This window comes from Crocodylus porosus, unplaced genomic scaffold, assembly GCF_001723895.1.
Source record: "Crocodylus porosus isolate Cpor-Errol unplaced genomic scaffold, CroPor_comp1, whole genome shotgun sequence".
Lineage (NCBI taxonomy): Eukaryota > Metazoa > Chordata > Crocodylia > Crocodylidae > Crocodylus > Crocodylus porosus.
In genome coordinates this window covers 124,273,524-124,286,927 of record NW_017728886.1, presented here as the reverse complement: position 1 = coordinate 124,286,927, position 13,404 = coordinate 124,273,524, and the positions used below count along the sequence as shown (strand labels likewise).

At 40.1% G+C, this 13,404-nt stretch overlaps 1 protein-coding gene across 6 annotated transcripts in view; it reads left to right on the top strand.

Moving 5' to 3' along the window:
* Positions 1–13,404, top strand: part of CTNND2 (catenin delta 2) — a 936,097-nt gene that overhangs the window by 822,064 nt on the left and 100,629 nt on the right. For all 6 annotated transcript variants that reach the window (XM_019541636.1, XM_019541627.1, XM_019541621.1 and 3 more), the window contains one exon: positions 7,028–7,178. In XM_019541636.1, the coding sequence (XP_019397181.1) occupies positions 7,028–7,178 (151 nt within the window). The remainder of the gene's footprint in view (positions 1–7,027; positions 7,179–13,404) is intronic.

Genomic DNA, 13,404 nt, shown 5'->3' with positions numbered 1-13,404 from the left:
CTGTCCCCAGGTGTGTAGGTGACTTTGCTAGGAATCTATATGTATCTGATGGTTGAGTTTGGGCTATTATCTGTCTACCTAATGCACCTAATGTATTTTTAAGGTTTCTATAAAATTTGATACCTAAAAATTATACAGGAGCTGTCACCTTTATGAAGTCTTAAAAGTCATCTGTTCCCATATTTTCTGTGCATTAAAAAGCAGTGTGCACTAATGTTGACATTTTTGTAACCCTTACAGAAACCAGTTGTTTTTTATTTATATTCTTTTGTTCTTGAACCATGATATATGTTATGGGGGACTTTTTCTTTGACAACATAATGGCCCCCAGCAAAATAAGTAGCATAGCTACTTCAATTCTGTTTCAGTTTCCTCCAGGTCCCTCTGATTCTCTCTTCACTGCCTGTATGGTTTGGAATCTGATTATTTTTCTGTTCATGCTTCAGAAACTTCCCTTAAAGTTAGGTAGATTTTTAAAAAATTGACTGTATGTGCTGCATGTCAATACTCTGCACATAATATTATCTTCATTTTGCTCTGTACTGCTTCTGAGGGGTTGGCTGGTTGTCCTCAGAAACTTTCCTTGAGATCCCTATTGCCCTCATACCCTCTGTCATGCTTCCTAGTAACACTATGCCCTCAGAGGTTCCCTGAGAATGAGAACCTGTCATTCCTTTAAACAGCTTTTTCCAGATCCTTTTTTTCCATTTCCCTGCTCCGTTTCACTCAACAGAAATGGGTAGCCTTCCCTCATTAGACAAGTGAATGTTTTTAACTAGGTCCCTGCTCTGATCCATGTCAGGAATGTGGTTTCCAGGTCAGCAGTCAGATCTCCTGAGATAGCCAGATGAGATGTCTGGTTTTATTCCTTAGGCAAAAAAGTACCTTTCTTTTCTTAGTTCCATCATAAAGGACAATGAGACTCTCAGTAGGATTGAGAGACCTATTAAGCAAATCATTTGATAAAGACATTGAAGACATAACAAAGGTTGCTTCAGTCACAAGGACAATACAATTCTTTCAAAAGTTATAAGGAAAAAATGTTTACAGCTCCGTGTGTCCCAGCACATAAATACATAGCTGCCGCATAATTATTGTCTAAAATAGCATGCATCCAGATGATCAGTCTTCCACCCTTATCAGTCCAGTTCCCTACCAAACTCTTCTGATTACAACAATTATTTACAGACATGCCTTTTGAAGATACATCTGGCTATTGAGTCCTAAGAGGAAGGTTACCTAGCAGAAGTGAAAAGCCTCTTTCTCTGTCTCCAAAATATTCATGTGATAAGGCTGAATACTTTAAGATTGAGGAAGTAGGTTTTTATCAGCTGTTTAAAGAAACCTAATAAAGAATGGAGAGCTATTTAAACTGTCAAAATCTGCAAGGATAGAAATGTATCCTAACTCAACATAAACACTAACTAATACAGGAAAACACTAAGGTTGTAAGGAAGTGAGCAATCAAATTCAAGAACCAAGGATACTTCTACTGCTACAAACACTAAAAAAATGCCAAAAAAATGGAGGCTTCAGTCTGGGTAGTGAGAGAACAATAGAGTTGTAGAGCTGAAAGGAACCTTTAGGGTTATCTGGTCCTAAACCAAACCAGTAGTTTGTGGTTAGCTTCTTTGTAATTAATGAACTGATTGTAAGGTAGAAGGTGGGTGGGTATTCAGAAGGTGGGTGGGTAAGTGGTGGGTATTCAGAATGCTGTTAACATATCCCTAAATTCTTCAAGTATATTGCAGATTCTTTGGTAAATATAAAGAACATACTTGTGCTGTGCTTAGTGTATACATGTGTGTGCCTATATACACAGACTTACACACATACGCATATGCATGTATACGTGTGTATATAGAGAGATCTGTTTTGTGTGCATGTGTTACTGCATATATATGTATGTATGTGCATACATCCATCTAAAACACTACCAAATTCAAAAAGTAGGGCAGCAGTCTAATGTTTATAAATTTTGGTAAAAAATAATTTGCATCTGGATGGATTGCTGTTGCAATGAGCTTCCTCCTAATTTGATCTAAATCCTCTGAGGTATAAAGCTTTGGAAAGGTTGCTTTATAATAACAAGTGTGACAAACTACAGAATAATTTTCCAGATTACTGTATTTTTCTTCTTAATTACCATGATAAAAATAAAAAAGGAAACTACTAATGGAAGTGGAAACAGGGATGTATGGTATATCTTCTAAATGTTGTGTAGTTGTTATGCCCCACAAATTCCATTATCTCCGAAGAATATCCATGCACATATTGTAACTCCCATGCATACCTTTGACAATTTAGCAGCAATCTGATGCAACTAAAATGGATTATTTCTTTGGCTTCTACCTCCCTTCAAACCTTATACTTTCCCCATAGGAGTCCTTTCTCTTTACAGTCTGAACAATTATTTGATCATTGGCATCATGACTGATTTATGGAGTAATTGGATGATTAAGTCTATTGGCAGAGCATCTCATTTACAAAAGAAGCAACAAACTATTTGTCTTTTGCTTTTTTATGAGGTTATGTTTATATATTTTTTTCATACTTCACTACACTCATCCTAGCTATTGACCTGCAATGTGGAAATGCAGGAATGTTTCACAATGGCTTTAGGCAAGCAAAAAGACTCATCAGTGCACACTGCACTGAATCCATTTCTCAATTCTGGGAAACAATAAAAAAGCAGTTTGGAAGCATCTCCATTTCAGTGTTCTTGAAATATATACAGCCCAGCATAATTGTTTGCAAGGACTTTGTCCTAATTGGCAGTTTAGGGAAAGAGACACAGACAGTTCTCACTGCTTTCAAAATGAAGCTTCTTATTTCTGCTTCTCCTTGAGATTGTTCATACGATTAATAGACAGCTCTGTATTTCCAGCCCAAGGTGTATGACTTGAAAATATGGATGTGATGATAGCAGATAAATCACAATGACAAGTCTGTGAACTTTTTCTAAATCAGAGTTCTCAACAGCGCTACAGGAAAGGTAGCTTACTTGAGAAAAAAAATATATATACAGCAAAATTAATGCTTTAAAAAACAGTTTGTACTTAGATTATCTATGTTTGTAACACTAATTAATTAGTGCCTTACTTGTTCTAAAGTCTTATATGTCAGATACTCCCCTTGAGGTGGAAAATATTTACCAGTTTTCATATTTTGTTACTCCAGAATGCTCCTACTTTAATGTCATCAGCTTTCACTGGAGTTATTTTTTAAAAAACAATTCTTTTTACTCCCTATTTCATTTGGAATTTGAGTTTTGGAATGGATGCCAAAAAACAAATTGTAAGCAAAAAGCTTATGTAACTCTAGTGCTAGAAACAGGTGTTCACAAATGAAGCAGATCTGCTGTGCCAGGACAATGAGCAACTTTTTCCCTGCTTACAGAGCTGTGTCCCCAGAGATTGCCAGGGCGTATCTCTGGAAGTGGAGAAAGTCAGATAGGTATTCCTTAGGCTCGGGATGCCCAGCCCTGTACAAGAATTCCTAGGGCACACAACTGAACCCCTCAAGCCCAGAAAGCACCTGCCTGAGGCAGTCGAAGAGCATGGGCAGATTCAGGCTGCTTGCGCTCTCCCATCATAAAGAAAATAAGCATCTGCCACAAGAAAGCGGACACATTATTACTACCTTTTGTCAGGACCACATTTGTGGAATGACAAAGGATATGGGCATCTGTTTACTTTCACTTTATGCCCCTGTAAAGGTGTTTCCACCCTAGGTCTCTTTAAAAGCTTGTGATTTCCAATGGACAATTCACTGACCAAACGAATTCAAAGTGACCATCTTTATTACAGATGATATACTTGAGTGCTTTTTGTTGCAGTTTACAATGCAATAGATAATTGATAATATGATTTTGGATTCCTTTTATCACTGATTAAATGCACATAAGGCCATTTAATCCTTATTCAAGCAAGAGATATGAGAAATATCCTTACAGAGACTAGCAACTTTTTACTAGCTTGATTCTTCACTTACAGCAGACAAATTCACAGCAGCCACAGAATAGCCTCACTGCTAACCTGAACTCTCAGTCTGAAACTGACCTCTTAATCACAGTAGACACACAGGACACCCCCCACCTCCTGGGAGATGCATAGGAAATACAAAGCTGAGAGGGTGGGGGGTGTGTGTGTGTGTGTGTGTGTGTGTGTGTGTGTGTGTGTGTGTGTGTGTGTGTGTGGAGGGGGGTGGTAAAGTGGTAAGGACCCATCACTTTAGCTACAGATAGTTGACAGTGCATTAGTCAGGTAATGCACATAAATACTAACAGGTAAATACTTGGCTATTTAAAAAGCTCAGAATTGTCAGTTTTGGATATTTACAATATTTCTTAAGTTTAATACTCTTTTAGAAAGAGGTTATTTTTCTAGGACACATTTAATTGGAAGTAACCGATCTTTGAGATTAATTTTGGTTTTCTTATCTGGTAAAATGTTCATTAAAGTTTATCCCACAACATAGTTCTAGAGAACAGACTAGGAGAAAAATAAAATAAGATCTAACAAGGTTCCTGCTGCTGCTTGTTTATTTTCTCTTATGTTACAGCCACTATTGTTTCATTTTAGAAAAACCGCCCTTGCCTAAAATTTACATTTCAGCCATGATACATTACTGTGCTCAGTGATGCTAAGAACTCCACATTTCTTTAGCCTGACTAGAAAAGTTATTTTAGCCAGTATTGCTTTTGTCTGGTCAACTTATTTTGTGTTATCTATGGTAATTGAAGGGAAGTCATTGAATAACATTCCTTACATGCTGTTTCCTTTCAATTCTTCTACTTTCTCCTGAGTTATGTAACCTAGAACAAATATAGGTATTTAATATGGGGGCAGTCAAATCCTTGCCTCTGTGTGTATGTCATCTCATTGTCATCATCTTAATTTGATATTCATATCCATAATCACAGTCTCCTGTCAATTTTGTGTAGAAATCCAGACAGTGTGCAAACATGAGGTGATCTAATGTACCCCTCATATGGGTACTGTGTGGTACTACATGTGTGTGTTTGTGTCCACACACACACACACACACTATTGCAATACTGCAGAGACTAAACCTAGTGTCACTGTCCACAAGATACTGCTATATACCCCTCCTGTCTTTTATTTAATTGGGTTTTATTTTCCTTTCTATTTTCCTTTGATTTCAGGAGACATATAGCTGAGCTATCCTGGCATGACTGTTAATAATACAAGGCTTGTGCAAAAGGAAAGGGCTTTGTAGTGTGACCTGACAATGTCAGGAGTAGAGCTCATTCTAATCTCCAGTGCTTTAAAGAGTTTCACAGATGAAGGCTTTATTTTTTATTTCAAGAATACCTTTTCTCCATCTCCCAAAAGTCTCACTGTTGGTTCTGGCAGCAGCAAAATCCATCCTGAGTCCAGCTGTAGGCTGAGGAGAGACAATCACTTAGGCAGACAGTAGGCCCTGAATTGCTTCAAAAGTTAGGACCAGGACCAGGACCAGGACCATGAAATGAAGGGACAGCCAGCAGACAACATGCTCAGCCAAACTCTGTCAGCCACACAATACATGCCACTGTGTACTGGATATTTCTGTTATTCCAAAAAATGAGTAAGCATATTCACTGGTCTCCATCTTTGCTTAATAAAATCTATGAGCCTCTGTGTCGTGTGCTTCTCCTCAATTGCTTATTAACGTTCTCCTACCAGATATGATCACCAGTCTAACACATGCCTTGCAGCCATATCCTCCACGTTGTGTACAGTGCATTATTATTTCAGATGATGAAATTGAAATAAGGCATAATGCCATCTCTGTGTATGACAAAACCCAGAATTATTGCTTATCATGAAGTAAAAGGAGCCTAAAACTGAGAGGTCTTGAGTATCTGCAGCTCCCACTGGATTCTGGTGATTTCTGTGAGCATTATGACTGCTTAGCAGTTGCTCTCAGATTTTAGGTTAAGATGTTGATAATCACATAATCATATACATACAGGCATCCTGATTCTGATCTCACTTATTTCATCAGTGTAAATCTTAAACAAAGCTTTTATCAACCTAGGTTTAGGCACACAGCCAGAGGGAAACTAGGACTTAAAAACACCGCAGCACACAGACAGCAGCTGCCACTCTCAGCCAGCCCACACAACCATTTCACATGGAAAATGCACAACTTGCTCAGTCAAAGCCAGATAGCATTTTCCTCAGATTGTCTCACACTGATGCCATTCAGCTTCACACACTTGGTTATCACATTCTGCAATTGCTTCAAGGGCATTTCACACACTGCCTCATTGCTATCTGCCCTGGTAAGATTTTGTACTTTTTTGTTAAAACTGTTCACCTTCAAAAACTGAAGTAAAGGGCTCATCCATATTGTAAGTTGAGTAAAAATATCTATCGCTCTCAGCACCTCGTGAAGTAGATGTATTCAGATCAAAATCCCCATATTTTGCCCTGTTGACAAGTTTGATCTGATAGTCTTCCCGTGGAGATTATTTAGTATTTCAAGCAATGGCGGTTTTCTGCACATGGGGACTTCAGCATTAGACGGTTATGATTAATAACAAGTCTAGTCATGTAACTCTGCCCTCACTTTTCCTCCTAAACAATTTTCCTGCTATAAAAGGAATAATGAAGCACCTTCATGAATTTGGGTCTAGTAGCTCTCAAGTTGAGAGCCAGGAAGTATGTTGGCCTTGTAAACAAATTTTGGAATATAAAATGACTTTAGCCACAGGCAGCCATCATGCAAGGCTGGTTTAGGATGTAATGAAGCCAAGCCATTGGCCTGCAAACTCAGGTGTGTAAGGATTAAAGTCAATTCATAATTTCATTTTTCTGTCACCAATAAAAGTCAATATGGTTTCCCAGGTCAAGGAGTTGCACAGCATCATAAACAGACTTTTTTCCTTTCACTTTGGAGTCTACAGCCAAATACTGCTTAACTCCCCAATCCTTTTTACACATTACCACCCCTCAGTTTCTTTAATAGGGTTCTCCATTCTTTACTTCAGTGTCCCTCACGTAATATCTCTTTACAGTGGTCAGTGTATATCCGTGCTGCTGTCCGCAAAGAGAAAGGCCTGCCGATCCTGGTGGAACTGCTTCGAATAGACAACGACCGGGTGGTATGTGCAGTTGCTACAGCTTTACGAAACATGGCCTTAGATGTCAGAAATAAGGAGCTAATAGGTATGTTGTTTCCAAACAATCTATACATTTACCTGTTGCTTTGGTTCTGGGGTTTTTTTACCTTTTATAGTAGGATGAAGAAAAAAAGAACAATGCTTCTTTCTGTTTTTCAAGCAAAATTTCTTGACCCCTTTCTTTTAATGCAGCTCATTCAGGTGTCATTATGTGACAGTTCAGTCTGAGAGCTGTATTGTGAGGCATATTTTTAATTTAATTAATATAAAAGTATACCATTACCAGAAAAAAAGTGCCCAGGATTCAGTCATACTGTAGCTTTTTAATTATTTTTTAAAGACTGACGGTAGTGGTAATAGTGCTTCAGCACCTGGCACACTACCTGAAAGAGTAATACAAAAGTAATATTAAATGATCTTTATCCCAGTTCTAGGTACATCTCTTAATTAATTATGTTGTAGCCCTTCCAGCTAACTAAAAGTCACCCTAACATGGTAGATTTAGGCCATGGAGACTATTATTACAGTATGTTCATATCCTTGCTTTGCAAAACAGAATAGTTATTACAGTAAACCATGCATCACAATTCTTCTAATTTCCATGTAGCTTAAAAGTTGTTATTATTTTCAATGATACATTACTTCTTTATTAGAGTTGGCCAAATTTTGGAGGGCAGGCAGTTTTTTCCAACTCTTCTTCTAGTGTTGACTAAAGAATTTTACCAATATGTGCTTTGGTCTGCCTCCTTTTTCATTATTTGTATTCAAATGCTGTCTAGATGTCCTAGCAAATTCTGCACCGCATTATGCTAGGCACTGTAAAAGCATAGGCTGTAAGACAGAGGAGTTAAGCAAGGGGCAGCCTCCTTTTTAACTGTAGTTTGTACCATGCCATTAATTAGCCCATTTCCTTTGTTGTCTTTACACTGCTTGGATTTTTTTATTGAAATTGAAATTTTTATTTCTTTCCCAAATCTTCAAGTTCCACGTAAAATAATAAAGATGCACATGTTCAGATAGTGCTCTTTTAATAAGATGTTCCAAGTGCAACTGTGTTTGTAAAATATGGGTAATAACACACTGATCACATCATCTTCAAATGTTCTAGGATTCCTGGGGGAAAGTTTGATATCAACAAATGAGGTTCAGTTTAAGGGGGAAAAAAGTCAGTCAATAGTTATTACCTAAGAAAAAGATTTTACACATTCAGCAAGGAATAGATGCTTAGTGTTCAGATAGTTACAGAGCGATTCTAAGAAACTGCAATTAGTGAGCTGAACTATATATTTCCTAGAGGATTTAGAAAGGTCTATTACAGCACTGAAAAAACTTAATTTTGCCACTGTGACAGGAAATGCTCGTAGTGCTGTTGGCTGTGATGTGTACATCTTATTTGTTATTTGTTCATTGTTTTTTCTTTGGTACCATCACCACAGGATCTGAAAGTGTCACAAGTGTTAATGCTGCTATCCTTCTGCCTTATGTAGCTGGAGATAGGTGTCATTCTCCATTGTACAAAAGGGAGAGATGATTATGATTCCTATTTGCAAAAGCGGTCGCTACCTTTTCTCCCTCTGTTTTTGGATGCTCAACATGACACATCTTAAATCTGATTTTGTGTTGAGTACTGCAGTTCCTGTTCACTTCTGCTGAGGCTGTAGATTGTCTATCAAGTCCGGATATTTGTCACTTCAGAGGAAAATTAAAATAAATAAATGAACATTGCTTTATATGGAGAGAGAAAAGCCTTTGTTCTTCAGTATTGTCCCTAAAGTTTTAGGCAGCATCCAAAAGTGAAATAAGGTAGATAAATAGGCAAGTTTAAATGATGTATCTTTTTATATATAAATATTTTAAAGCCTATCTCTTTATTTTAGCTATGTTTTGTTGCCTGCATCAAACTACACCTTTATAATAAAATGTCATCATGGTAAAAAGCAAAAGGCCTCAAAGATCCAAGACAGAGTGTGAGTCTGCAAACATTTACCATGAAAAAGTACCTGAGAAGCAGCTAACCATATAAGTAAAAGGTTGAAAGGTTAAGAGTTTACCTGTAGCAAACTGTTGATCATTTATTATTTGTTTCATTATTCTAGCCTCCATTTATAGGAAAAGACTTTTAAATTATAGCTTCAAACAGAGGTGTGTGCTGTGAACAGCTCCTCTGGGCAAACTGGCTTTGTATATGCTTGAAATTCTACCTAATGTGTGTGTAAGAAAACACCTATTGCATTTTATCCAGGTAATTATTTTCTGGATAGCTTTATCATTCAGCACTCCTTATCAGCACTTATTTGTAAGTAAGGTTACAGCAAATTTCCATACTATCTTATGTTAAAACTTTCTCACATATGTTTCATAAACAATAAGTGAGGTACTGAGCAGGCAGGCAGAGTGGTAGGAAAGATATCTTTATTAAACCTGCTGAGAAGCCTGTGTCACATACTTATGCTTCAGAGCTTGTTGAACTTTATCAACTTTCTTCAGTTCCATTTGTCCAAGTACAACTTCCAAGTTGAGCTTTTCCCCTTTTTTCTTCATGAGTAGGGACAAACAGCTCCATTGACAGCACTGTCAAATTGGGGGGGGGGATGGGCAGTTTATAATAAGTATGTATTTCTAAAATTTCAGAGACAGAAGATTGCCTTGCAGCCCAGTCACAGAACTCATCTACCTCCCCTTTTGGAAAGGCTGCCAAAGCTTTTCTGGACTTCAATGACTTGCTGATGAACCAAATAAGAACAGAGAGCAGTAAAACACTATAGTCTGAGAATCATTTGCATATGCTCTCCTCTCCATGGTCTATCATTGTTTTGTTGTGGTGTTTTTTGGGGGACGGTTGGGGGGGGAAGGGTTGTTTGTTTTTTTTTCTTTAGTTGTGCCTTTCACATTGAATTCAAGTTGGACAGGGACCTTCCCCCCAGACATATGTCAGTTTGCCTCAGATCTAATGTCTGGTGCTTTATAGGCACAAGATATTACTTCCTGACGGAACAATATCATGGCCATACCAGATGAGGTTGAGAGGATAAGGATACACCTAATTTCGTTAATAGAAATGGAAATTTAGACATGTAGGCATAAATGGCATGCATTTTCTCTCTTTCTCCAGAAGTATTTTATACGGTATATTTGTAAGACAAACTCTGAACTCAGAATTTAACAACTTGTCTCTTGATATTAAGCCCAGGATTTTTATTGTCTGTCGTATGATAAAAGGAGGAACTTTTTTCCCTCAGTACAAATTGTGCACATGTTAAATCTACCCTTTCAGCATGTATAGGCTTTGTTACACGTTGTACTTTGAGCTGCTCAAATGTTGATCAGTGTTAGTGCTAGTTCAAGTTTGGAGCAGTTGCATCCAAGTGCTGAAAACCTTCTCTGACTTTCCCTCACCTACACAACTTAGAGAGCCAGACTAAGAGCTATAGCTGTGGGTTGCCACTATTGTTAGGGACAGAAATTACACATAAATATGTGTAAGTGAATGTAAACTGGTTCAAGTCTGTAACACAGCAGAAGTTCAGTGCACATAAACAGGTTTCAAAATGGCCAAAACCAATTTAAGATAAACATGGCTTAATGTAGTATCAAACGTAACTGATTTAGGTTAAACTGGTCTATCACACATCTCTCCCAGATCCCCTCTCAACTCAAGTTAACTCACAATCAACTCACAGTCCTCCAGCATCCCAGGATACTTTGCACTTCTCCTGCAAACTGCCTCCCTTCCCAGGGTGTGTGCGCTAGCCTTGGCCCAAGCTATCTGCTCCAGTCAAGCAGGGTTGGCCGCACTTCCAGCAAAGCCTCTGTTCCCTAGCCTGCATCCTGCTCATGTGGGTCTGACCAGCTTCAGGGTCACCAGGCTGGCTGCTGATCAATGTCCCCTGCCAGTCTCTGACCAACAGGGGGAGGAAGAAGCCCCAATCCCAGTGCTGAGCTGGGATCTGCCTCCCTCTCCTGCTGGCCTGGATCAGGTCCACTGCTTCCTCCCACCCCCCATCACTCCCAATCCCATCTGACTTTCCCCCCACCCCCAATACCTGTGGCTGCCCACACTGTCTGTCTCAGAAAGCAAAGTGGGTTAAACTACCAGGGTCTGCTCAGGCCAGCTGGGCAGGTGGTTTAACCCTTCCTTCCCTGTCTGCCCCCTGGGACAGAGCCCTGGGAAGTCACAGGTAATCAGGGAGCGGTCAGTAGGGTAGTAAGTAAGCTCAGATCTGGGGTGCTGGGAACAGGGCTCAATCCGAGCCAGCAGAGGAGGGGGGCAGACACTAGTTTGGCACCTGGACCAGTGCTACTTCCCCTCCCTGCAGGGGTGGGAAAGCAGGGGTTTGGGAGCATATGCTCCACTAGCCTCAGCTTGGCCTGCAGGCTGAGAGGTAGTTCCAGCACAACTCTGCCTTCTGGCCTGAGTTAGTGAAGGCTTCTGCCTGCTTTTCCAAACTGAAAGCTGGATGGAAGTTCAGTTCTTTATCGATTCAATCTGCACAGCTTTGAGAAACCCACAAAGATTGAATTGCTTCTGCCTCCAGCTGTTTGACTGTCTGTTCTATGACTACAGGGCTAGTAAGCCAGGACAGGCTTCTATCGCTACTGTAGGTGATGGTGTATGAGAGATGGGTTTGGGTTAGGGATGTAAATATCATTAAAAAAATTGTCTGTTTAATCTCCTCTAATCATATCAGTTAAACAGTTAACTGATAACACAATAGCTTGGTCACAGCGGCTGCTGGAAGATGCTCCCCCAGCCCTTGGGAGGGTTGGGAGAGGGGAAGGGGACAGTAGCAAGCTGGGCCAGACAGCTCAGCCCACATGAAGCCTCAGAGTGGGAGGGAGCACCTGTAAACAATCAGCTAATTTCTTAATTGTCATGTCATTAGGTAATCTGCTGTTTTTCTCTTTAACCTCATAGGCTAAGGGTACTAGTCTCCCTTCACCTCCTCTCCTTGCTCTTCTCTCCATCCATCCTGCCCTGCTGCCTTCTGGTTCCTACTGAGGCACCGTGTGGCTTCCCTTCCTCGCCTTCCCTGCCAAAATGTACCCTGCCCCACACTAAAGGATAACCAGTAAATTAACTTGTTATTGCTGGGTTTATTGGTTAAACAATTAATTGTTTAGGTTAAACAACCCTAGTTGTTTCACATCCCTAGTTTATGTGGAGGGAGGGGGGAGAATATGAAGCTGGGAAGTGGATAGTTAATGGGATGGGGTGGGCAATCAATAGGAGGTGGAAAGGAAATGGGGGTGTGGGTAGGGTGGTGAAATGAAAGAAGTCAGCCACTGAATGAGAAATTAAAAATAATTTTTAGAAAAGGATTCTAAAAGAAATAAAGTAAAATAAGATCCCAGGTTTTAATAAATTGGGATTTGGGATTGGGGCTGGTCATCTTTCTTGAGGTGGCTGGGAGGTGGGAGCAGTTAGGGAATATACTTCTGAAGGAGCTACTGGCCCATGAAGAAAGCCCCAGCTTGTGGGGACCTGTCCAGCCCCCATCTTGTTCACCTGTTGACCCTGGACCAATCTGTGCATGTGACCTGGTTATGCTGGCATGTGTTCTGCTGGCTGGTTCCATGGGGTTGCATCCTTGGGGGTGAGAAGTCATTGTCAGGGGCAGCAGAGAGGGACTTGGCTTGGTGCCAGGACCACCCCATGAGCAGTAGAGTTCAGGGGGTGGAAAAGTTTCTCCACACAGAAAAGGAGGATGGGAGAGGTGACACTGCATCTTGGGATGCTGGAGGACTGCAACCTGGGCAGCTCATCTGTGTGGAGTGACCACATATTACTGGAACATGAGTTGGGTAATTAGAAATAATCCTACCCTGGAGTGGTGCAACTTTAAACTGCCTAAAGTGTGCTTAAAACTAGTTTCAGGTGTTAACTGTCACGCCCCTAATGCTGGTGCACCCTTGACCTGCGAACCTGGGTTGGCACAACCGGCTTGGTGTGAGGAGGGGGTTTTATAACCGGACAGGTGGGTGATAACGGTGAGCAGGAGTCAGAGGATTTAAACACAGTGTATTGGTTACACAGAAGGTTTATTTTACTTACGCTACTGACGTGCTGCAGCATAGGCAGAGGAGTTGATTTATTGAGTTACAGCATGCAGATATCATGTTACCGAGCATTTACAGGGTGGGTAAGAGAGTTGCTTCCGAGCAATTCACACAAGCTGTTGCAGTCTGCAGATTACCGAGAGCTCTTGATAAGAAAGATAACGACAGAGATAGAGAGATAGACGGGCCGGCAAGATGGAGATATGCCAGAAAGA